The sequence below is a fragment of the Equus asinus genome, chromosome 9 (genome assembly GCF_041296235.1).
Source record: "Equus asinus isolate D_3611 breed Donkey chromosome 9, EquAss-T2T_v2, whole genome shotgun sequence".
In the NCBI taxonomy this organism is placed as follows: Eukaryota; Metazoa; Chordata; class Mammalia; order Perissodactyla; family Equidae; genus Equus; species Equus asinus.
In genome coordinates this window covers 49,457,113-49,472,730 of record NC_091798.1, presented here as the reverse complement: position 1 = coordinate 49,472,730, position 15,618 = coordinate 49,457,113, and the positions used below count along the sequence as shown (strand labels likewise).

The window sequence follows — 15,618 nt, the reverse complement described above, 5'->3', positions numbered from 1 at the left end:
AACAATAACCCTGCCTGGGTTCTAACTTTGCAGGGCTGGAGGATGAGATCAAACTAGAATGGAAGCGTTTGTAACAATGTTTGGGTAAAACGCAGAAGTTTGAGATTTATATTAATATATCAACTGTGCAGTCATGCAATCTCAACCCCATATTAGACAGAGTTTATAAAAAGGGTGGTAGCAGCCCTTCTCACCTGGGTTCCAGAAAAAGTTAGGACCTATTATCGTAAGACATCCATAATTTGTGATAAGCTTATACTCTTGTGCATCCAGAGTGGTACTAATTAGGCACCTCCCTTGGGAGAATTAGGACAACCGTCACTGAAATCACTCTCCGCAGGGTTTAGGTCTCCAGGGGAATCTTTGGAGAGGCTGAGTTGGCATTGCAACTACAGAAAGAACTTCTGATCCTTGAAGATAGTTCATCTTTATACCAATGGTTCACCAATACACTCCTCCAGAGTACCGGTGATTTATTAGCTAGAATAAAGTACACCCGGGGGCAAACACGACCTAAACAGTGGTCTTTGGCTAATTTAGAGAAAATATTAAACTTACTGCCTACTTTTACTTGTTGGTTAAGTGAATAATGCATTGATACATGAATGGCAAATATTAATAGCAAAACAAAAATAGTCAATCAAATTTCAGTTTGATAGACTGTAATTGTGTATATATGTGCAAGAGGGCATATTTTATTTTTTTATTTTTTTTATTTTTTTTAAAGATTGGCACCTGGGCTAACAACTGTTGCCAATCTTTTTTTTTTTTTCCTGCTTTATCTCCCCAAACCCGCCCCCGTACACGGTTGTATATCTGAGTTGCACGTCCTTCTAGTTGTGGGATGTGGGATGCCGCCTCAACGTGGCCTGACGAGTGGTGCCATGTCCACGCCCAGGATTTGAACCCCGGGCCGCCGAAGTGGAGCGGGTGAACTTAACCACTCGGCCACGGAGCCGGCCCCAAGAGGGGATATTTTATAATATTGTATACTTAGAATCATATTTTCTGGTGGTAAAATCATTTTCAAGTCAGATAAAAGAATAAATCAATCAGTATTTCAGGGTGTTCCAAAAATAACCATACGGTCTATCACTTAAGTAAGTATCAAATGGTATTTGGTAAGCCAGGGTAGATGCATATGGTTATACACTGCACAACCCTAGGGTGTGCCATTTATATAGATTATGTAATGGTACCCTCTAGAGCTGTGCAGTGCAAAACCTATGCAACTGTACATAGGGATCCTGAACTAAGCCTTATTTAATCATTCTGATCTTGTAGCTCTGTACATAGTTTAGAATGATTGGTTTTTCCAAAACATCATATTTGGCTCACATTTTTTTCATAATCATAGTGCACTCAGACATTTTCAGTTTAACTTGGCAAAACTGTGATACTGACTCTCTTTGTTCTTGGCCTCTCATCTATATTTTATAACAGAAGACCTGAACCCAAATATGGTATTTAGGGTTATGCTAATATGAAACATACACACGACCATTTGTTAATATGATAAATAAGTAAAAGAATAACTTCAAAATGGTTCAATTCCCATAGTCTTAAAACTACTCTTAAAGGATCATCAAAACCCTCTTCGTCACCAAATCCAATAGATTTTTTTGTCCTCATTGTATTTGATTTTTCTGCCACATTTAACACTCGACACTACTTTTCTCTTGAAAGCGTACCCCTGCATAGCTTCAGTGACATAATGCTTTTCAGATTATTCTGCTGTCTCTCCATCACCATCAGTGAGTTATCTTTATGGGCCTATGTTGCTGTTCCACAGGGTTGCAGCTGCAGTACCACTGTTATCTTTTCACTCTTCCTGGTGTTCAGCCTGGGTCACAATATGCACCCTCATGGTTCTAATAGCTACCTGTATATTACTGACTCCTAAATCTGTAACTTTAGCCCTGAATACTCCTCTTAGCTTTAAGTAAATGTCCTAGACACCTAAAACTCAACATGTCCAAAAGAGACTCGTCAACTATTTCCCCCTCATCTGCCCCCTAATCTCCACCTTCTTCTGCATGTTAATGACCCCACCAAACATCCAGTGTTGCGGAGCTAAGAAGGAAGAAAAGGGAGAGGTAGAGACAGAAACCACAATATTTAGGACCAAAAGGGTTTGGGATTGCTGAAGTGGCCCAGCTCAGCAGCAGGTTAAGGGAGCATGTGAAAGAGCATACCCACAGGAGAGACAGCTTGGAGATTAACTTTACTTCAAGTCTTTTTTTTAATCATATTCAATCCAGTTTGTTCCTGTAGTCTAAAAGCTATTAAAAAAGTGAGAAGGATTAAAGAATCATGAGCTTACCTATGCAATCGCCATTTGCATCCTGCTTATAACCCATGTTGCACTCACATCGGTAGCTAGAAACAGTAGGTATGCAGCGTCCATTTAAACAAAGATTAGCATGGTGCTTACAGATGTCTATTGTCTGGTTCAGAATAGCTATGGAAAATTAAAGCACAAGTGATATTTCATCATTACAACGTGGATTACTTTTCTCAGAGGTGGTTTTTAAAAGGATATTTAATAGGACATTAATTAGGTGCAATATCCAAAGCCCACATTATTCGACATTTTATTAAAACTTTCAAGTTAAGGATCTAAAAAATATTCTTGAGACACATGGTTGTAACTTGCATTTGTTAAATTACACAACTGGAAACTTTGCCCATAATGATGTCTTTTCAAAATCTCAGGAATGTTCTACTGTATAACTGAATGCTTTCCATTTCTTTTTTTGTAACTGTGCTGAATACTCAGATATAGCAAATAGGCAATATGCCAAAAAGAATAAACTTAACACTGTAGGACATCATTAAATATTATTAGCAAGAGCAGTTCTTTTAAAAAGAATGAACTTAAATGTCAAGTACACCAATGCCAATTCTGGCCTGAAGCCTATGGTTCTCAATTTCTTAAGTTATACAACAAAAAAGGGTGAGGAAAAGAAAGATATTTCATTATAATATTTGGATAGGCACAGAGCAAGATTTATTCAGTTTATCTCAGTTGAGAAATGGTTCTGGAAAATAATTCAAAGAGTGTATGAACAGGGCAGCTGCAATGGCCAAATGAAATACACTGGAACCAAAAACGTGTTCTTTAATGGCGCCATCTGGATTGCAGTATTACCATGCTCTCATCTCTATTTTCAAAGAGAACCTGGGTCACTCATTCTTTTCTCCAATTTAGAAAGTTTATGGAACATAAAAATAATATTTTCCTAAGATTAAGTATTACTACATTATATTTTAGACCCTTAAATAGTTTTTACACACACACACACACGCCTTTTGAAAATAAAAGTTAGATTATAATATCATTTAAGGCAGAAAAGTAAACAGTCTACACAAAAGGGGAACACTCACTTAGTCCAGTGATGATGGGCCCCTGTCCTCCAGCTCCCACACCAGCTCCCCCAACACCAGGAGAAAAGCCATTGCCTCCAGGGATGGGGATGAAGCCTGTCCCTCCTGGGCCATAGCCATTGCCATTGCCACTTGGGGCAAAGCCATTCCCCGCAGCGCCTCCAGGTCTGGAACCAGCACTCCCTGGAATTCCTCCTATTGGAAGTCCATCCATGCAAAGTCTGCGATATTCCTCTAGAAGAAAAGAAAGTTCAGTTCAACACAAAGGGACGGCTTTCTGCATAATAAAGGCAACTTGCATATTGTGATGATCATTTTAAGTTATCTGTACTACATAACAGGAATAAGTAAGTTATTACCTTGATAAATAGTTTCAATGCTAGCAGTAGCAGGAAAAGGTATAGAAGTTTCAGAAAAAATGAAAACCTATAGCCATATTTTAAATGAGCTGCATAATCAAAGAATCATCTATACGTGCATTTTGATTTTACATCCCTAAGTGTAACTCGTAAAATTCTAGATATAAATGTGAATGCAAGAAATTTACTTGAATGGACGAAAATGAAAGCTTTAAGTCATGCATTCTGTATATTCAGTTTTATGTGAATCTTCATCAGTGTTGTACTTACACATTTTTCCTATCATTTTTTTTTCTCTTTAAGGGATTAATATGGCTTCAGAATAACAATTTTTTTCAAATGTGTATTTTAACAGAAGACAGTATTTAGCAAGCTTTTAAATCTGCTCCTTATTTGTCCAAGTATCAACGCTGAGAGAAAAGAAGCAAGAATATAGCAATTGCCTTACTTCCTTAACTGTTGTCAGAACTAGGGCACTATATAAAAAGAAATGAAAATTATTTAATTCTAGTGATTGTTTCAGCATTAGTATTACTATTACATATTACCAGTGGAATGATGAGTTTCCAAAATTAGATACCATGCATTAACTCTGCTTTTTAAAAATGTTTACTACTCGATTTTGGTATCTTATAGCTTAGAGATTTAGAAAGAATGTGCCTTAACTTTTTTCTCTGTAACAATACATATACATACATAACTTTATAAGCTTTTCAAAGCTTTACAAGATTTTCAAAAAGTTTATTTTTCATATGTTTATAATTTAATACGAAGATAATATAACATATCATCAACATTTTATGTGATTAACATTAACTGTACTTTACTATTCATATTATATTAAGAAGAGGAGCTACTTCTCATTCATCCTAAGTATTTCCTGATATAGCCTCAGTTATATGGCAGTTAATACAGCAAGGTGAATGAGAGGTATCCTCCCACCCTTGTATTCTTAATTTTCAAGGTCATTAGAAAAGAGAGGAAATATCTTCAAGCACTGAGACACTATAAGCTGAGGGTACTCCTGAAATAAAATATAAATGAAAGCATAACTTTGTTATTCAAAGACATTCAAGCTCTGGAATGGAAGATCAGGAGGTTTTAAAACCGAATTGAAATATTGACATTCAAAATAATTTTTTAAAGACGAGTCATGATCACCTTTTAGGGCTTTTTCTGATATTAACAAACTGGATACAATAAAAACTGATCCCAAATAAACAATGCCACCCTATCCCCCAGAAAAACACCGAAGTCACATTGAAAACACTAATACGAAAACAGATATGACATGATTTCAAGGAGAAGAGCAAAGGACATTATTTGTTACTAAGTTTCCAAACACTGTCGGTTCTGAGGAGACTAGCAGCCAGCAGCTCACCAGAGCCTCTGACGGGACAGGCTTCAGGAATGGTTCCAACACCCCAGCAGCGGCCAGGCTCACAGCAGCATTGCATTTTTGTCATTCTGCCCGGAAGCTCTTGTGCACAGCGACCATTCACCAGGCCTGAGAAACACGTGCCTGTTCTCTGATCTGAACATGTGAAAATAAAATAAAAGACAAGGCAGAATTATCTCAGGTTCTTATACAATCATTTCACATATTAGAAGAGGGTAAGTGAAGTGAATTATTTTACTTAATTTCTATTATATCTATTTATTCTCTTATTTTCTATTGCATTTATTCATTCATTTACTTATTTTCTGAGCAAACATTCACTGAGCACCTAGTCCATGCCATATCCCAGGGATACAAAAATGAAAGACGTGAAGCAGATATGAGCCCACCCTACAGTGAGAAGACAAGCCCAGACAGATCTGAATCTAGAAGGAAAGCAACAACCCAATCCCAGCCTAAGTTAGTCAATCTCCAGATGATCTGCAGAGGTGCAATTGTTTGCCACTGAGATTTTGAGGTTGTTTGTTACACATCAATATCTGACTGATACAGGTGCTATTTTAGAAAGGTTGATCAGAAGCAGCTCTTTTGAGACAGTGACATCCGAGCAGACTCTTGAATAAAGTGAGAGCATGAGCTACAGTTATCTGAGGAAAGAGCAATTCAAACAGAAAGAAGGAGATATTCTTGATGTGTGTGAAAAGCAGGGGGCCAATGTGACTGGAGAAGAGCATGCAAAAGGGAGAGTGGAAGACTATGAGCTCAGAGAAATACTGAAGGCAAAATCAGTATAGCCCTGTAGACCCTAGTTAGGGAAGGACTTTTGGATTTTATTTGGAGTGTACTAAGAGTCATTGAATGGTTTCAATTAGAGGAAAGACAATGGTTTACATTTTCTAGAAGATCTCTTTGGCTGCTGACTGTAGTGAGTGCAGAAAGACCAGTGATGATGATACGGGAGACCTCCAGGTGAGAGGTGCTAGTGGCTTGGATGAGGGTGATAGCAGTGAAGATGATGAGAGAGGGCATACATACTTTGAAGGTACGTACAGCCAGTGGGAACTTGCTTGGGTGTGGAGTATAAGAGAAAGAGTCTTGGAAATTTCCTCAGTTTTGACTCAGACAGTTGAGACAGGGATGACAACGGGAGAAGTTGGATTGGAGGACACAATACAAGGCTCCTCTTTAAAATGTGTTACACTGGGGATGGTGAATATAAGAGCCTGGAACCCAGAGGAATGGTTAGGCTGAAGATCTATACCTAGGAGTTATCAGTGTGTATATACAGGGTCATAAACCATGAGGCTGGGTAAGACATTTTCAAGAACTAGGAGCAATGAATTATGTCAAATGGTGATGAGAAGTAAAGCAAGTTGAGGACTTGAAGTAACCACTGGGTTTGGCAGGACTGCTATGGTAAGGAGTCTGTGCATTATCTTGCAGGATTAGAGGCAGTGAAGTGACATGACCAAATATGACCACAATAAAGGTGACTCTGACAGCAGGGTAGAGAATGGATCAGAATAGCAGATAAAAGTTAAAAGACATCATGAAAAGACTATATAAAATGCAAAATTGCCTAGGGATAAATATTAATATCATCTGTAAACTCTGTGGGTTTAAAACTGAAATTGCCCTTATTGTGACCAATGAAAAAAACTGAGTCTAGTTCACTACACATTATTCAACCTTCATCAAGATGCTTCAAAGAAGTTTTGTCCATGACCACAAGAAGAAAGATGTACCACAACAATCAAGACCTGCATATCAATAATGCAGATGAAACTATTAACTACAAATAATCCCATTAATAGGTAAAGCCTAAAGTTTATGCACTAGATACAGAATTTAAAATAAACATATTATTTCCTCAAATGGTCCATAGTATACCTCAGGTTGCTTCTAAGGTATTGTTAAATTAATGAATTGGCTTTAAGATATGCTGTGTAAGAATCAAAACACCTCTTTAAATTTCTTAAAAGAAATTCAGTATTCCCCAAAGCAAAGTAGTAAATTTGATGTATGCATGCATACTTAAAGGCAGTGAGACATTTTGTAAACTTCACGAGTTGGGTTTGGACAGTTTGTCACTGGGAATGATTTCATAGGCAGGTTTTTATTCCCAAGAATGATCTAGGGAAATAATTTTCAGAATATTCATTCCAGGAACTCAAAGTATCATATTCCTAGATTTACTCGATTGCTACCTTCCTCAAGAACAGGATGTAAATTAAGATAAGAAAGTCTTAAACTCTTAACAGTAATCACGGTTATGAAACACACTCAGTGCTACAAGGTACACTGAACGTGTTTATCTCTTCAAGGTTTCTATAAGGAGGCGGCTGTACCAGAAGATTAGAAAAAAGAAAAAAAAAAACATGTCCTGTCTCTTATCTTGGCACTGAGTGGAAGAACGAAAGATCTTTCCTAAGAATCTGAAACCACAAGCTCCTCTTCACACAGACAGCTTTGATGTCTCAATTCATATTAGGATTGTGGTCTGAAGAACTTCAAAGGAAGAACATAACATAAAGAGTTCCCCAAATTGGGAAACTCCAAGCAACTGGCAAAAGCCAACACAATCGAGGACTCCATACTGACACAGGTCTCAAACAGTTCCCACAGACACAGTCCCAAGAAAAAGGAGTAGCTAATAGCAAAACCAATAATTGAATAAATGACACAAGAAAAGACTCAATGAACGAAAGCTAGCAGAGTAAATAGCAGATTTCATATATTGGAATGGTCAGATCAATTCTGAAAATCATTCATTATTATTATTTTTGTGTGTGTGAAGAACATTGGCCCTGAGCTAACATCTGTTGCCAAACTCCCTCTTTTCACTTGAGGAAGATTGTCGCTGAGCTAACATCTGTGCCAGTCTTCCTCTATTTTATGTGAGATGCCTCCACAGCGTGGCTTGATGAGTGGTGCTAGGTCTGCACCCAGGATCTGAATGGGTGAACCCCAGGCCACCAAAGCAGAGCACACAAACTTAACCACTATGCCACCAGGCCGGCCCCAATCATTTGTTATTTTTAATTAATGATAATTCATTAAATATTAATTAATAACTAGATTATATTTAATATGTCTAAGGCAATTAAAAATCTAAAAATGAGAATAGAGAAAAACAGCCCATAAACAATGAAAGAACAGTCTTAAAGGAATTCAATGAAACTTCTATAAATGAAAACAATAATGACTGAAATAAAGTGCTTAGTGACTATATTAAACACTGTCTTGCATAAAGATGAAGGGAGAAATATTGAGGTGGAAGATATATCTGAGTAAATTATCTTCAGGGCAGTTCAGAGAATCAAGGAGATAGAAAATGTTAAAAGGAGGTTAAGAAATATGGAGGTGAGTGTGAAAAGGCAATAAATATCTAATTAGGGTACTAGGAAGAGGTAACAAGCAGACTGGAGGAGAGGCAATATTTAACAGATACTGGCTTAGAATCTCCTAACAGTGTTGCAAGACAGTCTCACATCTAGAAAGTCTAATAAATCTACAGTGGGGAAAATAAAAGGAAATACACAACTTGCCACATCACTGTGAAACTGCAGAATAACAAAGAAAAAGTGAAGATCTTAAAAATAGCTAGAAAGAAAAGACAGATTACCTGCTAAGGAATGACATTTAAACAGATCACTGACTTCTTAATAGCACCAGTGGATGCTAGAACACAACGAAACAGTATCTTCTGTACACCGGGATAAAATAACTCTCAACCTAAAATTCTATACCCTAGGAAACCATCTTTCCAGAGGGAAAAGTAAGGTCATTTCCAAGAAAACAAAACAGAATTTTCTACCAAGAGGTTCTGGCTAAAGGAAATTTTAGAAGAGGTGCTTTAGGCAAAAGGAAAATGATTCCAAATGGAAGGCTTGAAATGCATGAAGGAATGACAAGGAAAAATACTGTTAGATACGTGGGTAAAGCTAGACAAGCACTAAAATATCAAACAGCAATAATAATGACTAATTTGTTGCAAACAGAAGAGTAGCAATTGGCTAGAATTTTTAAAAGTTGGGAGGGAGAGATCAAAGTGTAACCATTCTAATATTCTTTGTTTAGATGTAGGTAAAAGTATAATTCATTTTAGACTTTAAGTTACATGTGCATCTTGAAACAGCTAGGATAACCACTAAAACCACAGAAATAAAGTGTGTAACTTCTAAACAACAGAGGAAAAATAATGGAGTATGGCAAAGGAGGGAAACCTCAATAAACCCAAAAGAAAGCAAGAAAGAGGAACAAAGCAAGACAAATAGAAAGCACAAAGATGATAGAAATAAAAATAAATAAATCAGTTACTATAATAAATTTATATTAATTTAGGTCTCAATTTAAAAGACAAAGACTTTCAGACTGTGCCAAAAAAAAATTACATTTAGGCTATTTAAAAGAGACACACTTAAAACATAAGGAAGTAGGAAGATTGAAAGGAAAAATACCTAACAGGCATAGATTCAAACCTTCCTCTCCCACTCAAAAATGTGATGCAAAATAACATGAGCTAAAATGGATCAAGAGAAAATGTTTAGAAATAGACAAAGAAGAAGAGAAAAAACTTTAGCGTCAATATACGTTGAAAAGAGGTTCAATTCACCAGGAAAATATTTATAATACTTTAAAACATTCATTACCTTATAAAATAGCGTCAAAATATATAAACAAAAATGCAAAGAACCACATGGAGAAACTGAGAATCTACCATCATAGTGGGATGTTTATACAACTCTTTCAGTAACTGATAGATACGGTAGACAAAATTCAGTGGATAGAAAAAATTTGAACAGTGCAGTTAATAAGTTTGATCTAATGGATATATCTATTCATTAACTGGAGAAAACACATTTTTTTTCAAGCCCACATGGAAGATTTGCAAACCAGGGAAGCCACTTACACTTCTAAACAACTCATGGGTCAAATGCAACATCACATTGGAAATAGGTAATGTGTATAAAAATAAGGGCTCATCAGAAATCCATCAGTTACGTACACCAGCCACAGACTTTGGGAGGCTGCAATGATATTGCGAGGAGTCCACAAATCTCTATTTACACTAAATACTGCAATGCAAGTGAAAAATGCCTCACAACATGCAGGCACTACAATGATTCCCATTTATGGAGATTCCATTGTGACTAATAAAACACAAATTCATCTAAAATTAATACCCAGTAACTTTTTCATTATATATTTTCTCAGAGATATTGAATTATCATCATGTGTAGATTTGAAAACATTTTTTACGTCAAAAAGGGGTCTTCAAATTCAATAAATATAAGTAACTAGTGTTCTACAGTTTGGAAACCTCTGCTCTGTCCTAGAATATATATTGAAGGAAATTATGTTATTGGTGAGAGAGTGGAGGGGCAGAAAGAGGGAGGGAGAGTAAATCATAACTTTTTTAATCAATTCCACAATTAGTCTCTTCTGATAACTTGGGGAGGAAAGCAATCTACTTCTAATCCTTTGAGTCAAAAACACACCAGGATGAGATACATACCAGTGGAGTGTGATGTCTCACAGCTAAGGTCTCCCCCAAAACATATTTCAAAAGCAAAACAGTGGCCAGGAGTTAGGTTCTTTCCTTTGCATATGTGACACTACATGGTCCTTAGAAAGTACCGTGTTGAAAATGTGTCATATGGAAGAATATCTGGAATTAAAAAGGGGCACCCTATAGAACTAACGAAGAGCTGTTGAGGCACACCACCCCATGAAATAGGGAATTATTAGGGACAAAGTCAGATGAAGAATATTTATTACACCATTAGGACAAATCTTTCTGAAGCCTGGTACATGTCTAACTGTAGGACTGGTATGTTGTAAGTAATGGAAACAAGTATATTCCCTCTACCAATCTCCTATCACCCTCACCACATTCCCAGAACAAGGTTTACACGAAGTCTTATTTAAAGCTACATTGAGAAAGAGGAAGCAATTCATCTCCTCTCATTAAAATATAAATTTATCTTGAAACAAAATAATGGCACTCTTATCAAGAGTTTGTTTCATGGCTTGACATTTAGTCTAAACTTGATTTAAGAGAACTAACAGTTAATTATGCATTGTGATGAAAACTTGGTAAAAGTTGGAGGTTGTACTTTGAAATAAATAAGTCTCCTGTTGAATGAGTTTTGTGGATTAAAAATGAAGAGTTCAGCCAGAAAACACCGATAACATTAGTTCAGGTCAGAATACTAGTGATAGCAGATGGTCGGTAAATAGCAACAATTGCTCTTAAGCCTCATCCCCTGATACTGGAGGCCTCCACCCACCTCTTTGATGGTCTGGCGCCAATGTGGGTTCCCCTGATTAATTCTGCAGATTCTTGCTATTCCTAAAATACTTTCATGTCACTCTCATGTTTCCATTATACAAGGCTAACTAGAACGAGGAACAATGAAAGAAACAGAACCACTATGGCTCCCAGGTTAACTTCTTCCTTTAAAATAGTGACGTGTTTTTTCCTGTCTAATCTCTTTCTAGGACATTCCCCCTGCTGTTCCACCAGTCCCCTTTTATAAGATTCTGAAGTTAGAACTAAAACACTATTCAGCAAACTGTTTCATCCTTGTCTTCCCTTCCCCCTTTAGTTAAACATTTTTAGGAGTTTTGAGTTATCCTTCAAGTGTTTTGTTGGAAATCCACATATACACATGTAATCAATGCCCATCATTATAAAGATTGCTGCATAATAACAGCACGTCCTGACCATCACTCCAGATCATTCTTCATTCTATCAAGATCTTCCTCAATTCTTTTAAGCAGCATTTTTCCCCCACTGATTTTTGTCTCTGTCCTGCTCAAAAATCTTGATGGGCTCGCACTGCCCTCAGGATCAACCTGAAACTCCTTAGCATGGCAGTTAAGAACCGTGGCAAGAGAATCTTAATCTCAATCCATCTTTCTTATTTTATCTCCAACTCCTTTCTTACTCAGCTCTCTTTCCCAGACAAGCTCTTCTCACCATCTCCTGAGACCATGCAAACACCTTCAGCATCTAGTTCGCTCACGCCTTTCTCCCTGCTCCGTGCACTCTTATTTCCTTTGTGCAGCTCCTATGCATTTTTCAAGGTGCTTCACTACTCACTTCCTCGAGAATTTTAACTATAATAATCAGGCCTTCCTTTTTGACTTACAGCATCTATACCCTAAAAAATTATTTAGCAATTAATCACCCACTGCCTCAAACTTTCTCTTATATTATTATTTTTCACATTACGTTTTCAGGTTTTGTTTTCTGAAGAATATTACATGGCAATACTGTCCACTGAAACTTTTGTAAAGCTCAAAGAAATGCACTGGGAGGTGTGGCAAAGTCATATTACTACAAGGATTCCTAAATGCTTGCTCTCATTTTCTGAACTTCACTTGCTGCTGCCTGGCACTTCAAGTTCCCCTGCTCAGGGTCCTGCTAGCTCTGTGTCCCAAGTTCCCCTGCTCAGGGTCCCCGCTAGCTCTGTGTCCCAAGTTCCCTTGCTTAGGGTCCCTGCTAGCTCTGGGTCCCAAGTTCCCTTGCTTAGGGTCCCTGCTAGCTCTGGGTCCCAAGTTTCCCTGCTCAGGGTCCCCGCTAGCTCTGGGTCTCAAGTTCCCTTGCTCAGGGTCCCTGCTAGCTCTGGGTCCAGCAGGCACGTTATCTTGCACAGAGCATGTGCTTGCTGTTGCTTGTCAACTCATTATTTACTCATTGCTGGCTGCCAGTCATTCTTCTTGCCTATATTACATCATGGAAATTAGGAATTAATAATGTCATGGATATTACAATGACACTGAATTCCAAAACAATATAAAGGTCATTAAGTTGTGCTATTAAAAATGCTTTTAAGGGGCTGACCCTGTAGCCTAGTGGTTAAGTTTGGCACACTCTCCTTTGGCGGCCTCCGTTCGGTTCCTGGGCATGGACCTACACCATTCATCGGTGGCCACGCTGTGGCAGCCGCCTATATAAAAAATAGAGGAAGACTGGAACACATGTCAGCTCAGGCCGAATCTTCCTCAGCAAACAAACAAACAAAAAGCTTCTAAGAAAAAGAGTGTTAGCTATGTTTCAACTCTTTTCAGAACAGACATATAATTGTAGTCTTTGTTAAAAAAGAAAGCTCTTTCCTGGATATTTAAAAAACTTGATAAAATACACTAGATAAAATTATATAAGGAATTTGACTTTTATATTTAGCATAAAATGAAATGGGAAAACTATCCTATTTTATAATTAAAACGTTCAGCTAAACTCTCCTATACATAAAAGAAAAAGGCAGTTTATTGATGCTTTATAATGTGGTATAGACTCAGGATGTTTTTATTAACTTAGAATATGCTTATAATATAACTTAGAATATGCTTATAACTTAGAAAAAATGCTTTTAAGGGGCTGGCCCTGTGGCTGAGTGGTTAAGTTCGCATGCTCCGCTTTGGTGGCCCAGGGTTCACCAGTTCAGATCCTGGGTGCAGACCTATGCACCACTCATCAAGCCATGCTGTGGGAGCATCCCACATAGAACTAGAAAGACCTACAACTGGGATATACAACTATGTACTGGGGTTTTGGGGAGAAAAAAACAAAAAAAAAGGGGAAGATTGGCAACAGATGTTAGCTCAGGGCCAATCTTCCTCACTAAAAAGCATACTTTAAAACAAAAAAGGAATCAGGGCAGCTTTCAGCATATGTCACTCTTAGAATAAAGCTGCAGATAACATGCAATTTCATACTCAAGAAAAAGTTTTGAATTTGTCCAACTCATTATTGTTAGCATACATGTGGATACAAAATAAACAGCATGGAAATATCCATGACATATATAATTCAATCATAAATAAATTCAATCTAAGAAAATATGGACTCAGATTTTTAAAAATCAAAGTCAAAGATCTTTTACACATTAAAATGTTAGATTTATTTTTTCTCATGCATGGAAAACACATACTTATTCCAAATGTAACAGAGTTATTCAAAAAGTTTTTAAGCTGCTTACTTAATTTTAACATTGGTTTTGTAATTTTGGAAAGTCATTCTCCCCTCCTTAGGGGCTTTCTTCTGTTCCTGGGTCAGGATGTTGATACTGAAATGAATGGTGACTCCTGCTTAGCACAGGACTTACTGTGCCTCAGCTCTCTTGAGCTCAAGCAGGCTCTTGCCTTCTGAGCATCCAGGACCACGACTCAGTGCCACTACTTCATGTCCAACAGGATGCCAAATGATGCAAAGCAGTTATTAACCAACGTGAAATCCTTCCATTCAATATCATCTCATTCATTCATTCATTTGCGAGTTTGCCTGTTCATTCGGAAAAAATTTACTGAGCCCAAACTTCTATGCAAGGTACTACATAAAGCACGAGGCACAAGAAGGCAGGACCTAATGGAGCTCACTGGCCAACAGGCAAAGCACAAGTACCTGTGACAATGTGATAAACCCAGAAATGAAAAATATTATGGGAGGGGCTGATTAATTTTGCCCAAGAAGAAAATGTGAGTTAAGTAGAGGTGGCTATAAAAAAAAGTGGTAACTAATTTGAGATGAGTTGGGTTCTAACGAGCATAGAAGGAGGACATCAAGATGCTTCAGGCAGAGGGGATTCTGTGGGCAAAGGCACAGCAGTGTGCTCATGTACGGTAATGAGAGAAATGTGAGCATGAGGTGGCAAGTGGTTAGAGATGAGTCCTGAATACAGGCTGGGTCAGGTTCTAAAGCGATTTGAATGTCCAGGTAATGACTCAGGACTTTATATAGAGAGGCATGAGATAAAGAGAGTTTACCATGATTTAACGGTAAACCAAATAACTGACATTCAAGAAAAACAACCTCAGTAAATCATTAGGAATCTTGATCTTGACTATCTGAATATGATGAATATGCCTCCTTTTCAATGCAAAAAAACCCCCCACAAGTTTTGTTTAATTAAAGAAAGATTTAGAAATTTAAGAAATAAAACAAAGAAATAATTTAAAAATATGATATAAAACACTAACATTTGTTATGACAGATTCTGCCTTCTAACTAGTTTGTCTCTCTTCTCACCCCTCCCTACCCCTATTCCAATTCATTCTCAAAGGCCTTTAATTACAGTCATGTGCTGAATAATGATGTTTTAGACAACAAGAGACCACATATATGATGATGGTCTCATAAGATTAGTACCATATAGCTTAGGTGTGTAGTAGGTTATATCATCTAGGTTTGTGTAAGTTACTCTATGATGTTCCCACAATGACAAAAGCACCTAAGGGTGCATTTCTTAGAACATATCCCTTTTGTTAAGCAATGCATGTCTGTACTCCACACTGCCTACCAAACAAAATACATACATTCTTATTTGCTACTTCTGGAATTTCATGGTAATAACCTCACTTCCTTCTCTAGCCACATTTCTTCTAGCCATATTCCAGAATATAAGTTTCCCGAAGCCAAGGTCTATGGCATCCAGCCAATGATGTTCAATGACAACTCCCAAACTG

General features: G+C 37.3%; 1 protein-coding gene across 1 annotated transcript in view; it reads right to left on the bottom strand.

Moving 5' to 3' along the window:
- Positions 1–15,618, bottom strand: part of FBN2 (fibrillin 2) — a 235,461-nt gene that overhangs the window by 104,527 nt on the left and 115,316 nt on the right. The window contains exons 9-11 of the mRNA XM_014859514.3: positions 5,128–5,280; positions 3,388–3,621; positions 2,324–2,461 (exon numbers count right to left, since the gene is read on the bottom strand). Coding sequence (XP_014715000.2) covers positions 2,324–2,461; positions 3,388–3,621; positions 5,128–5,280 — 525 coding nt within the window. The remainder of the gene's footprint in view (positions 1–2,323; positions 2,462–3,387; positions 3,622–5,127; positions 5,281–15,618) is intronic.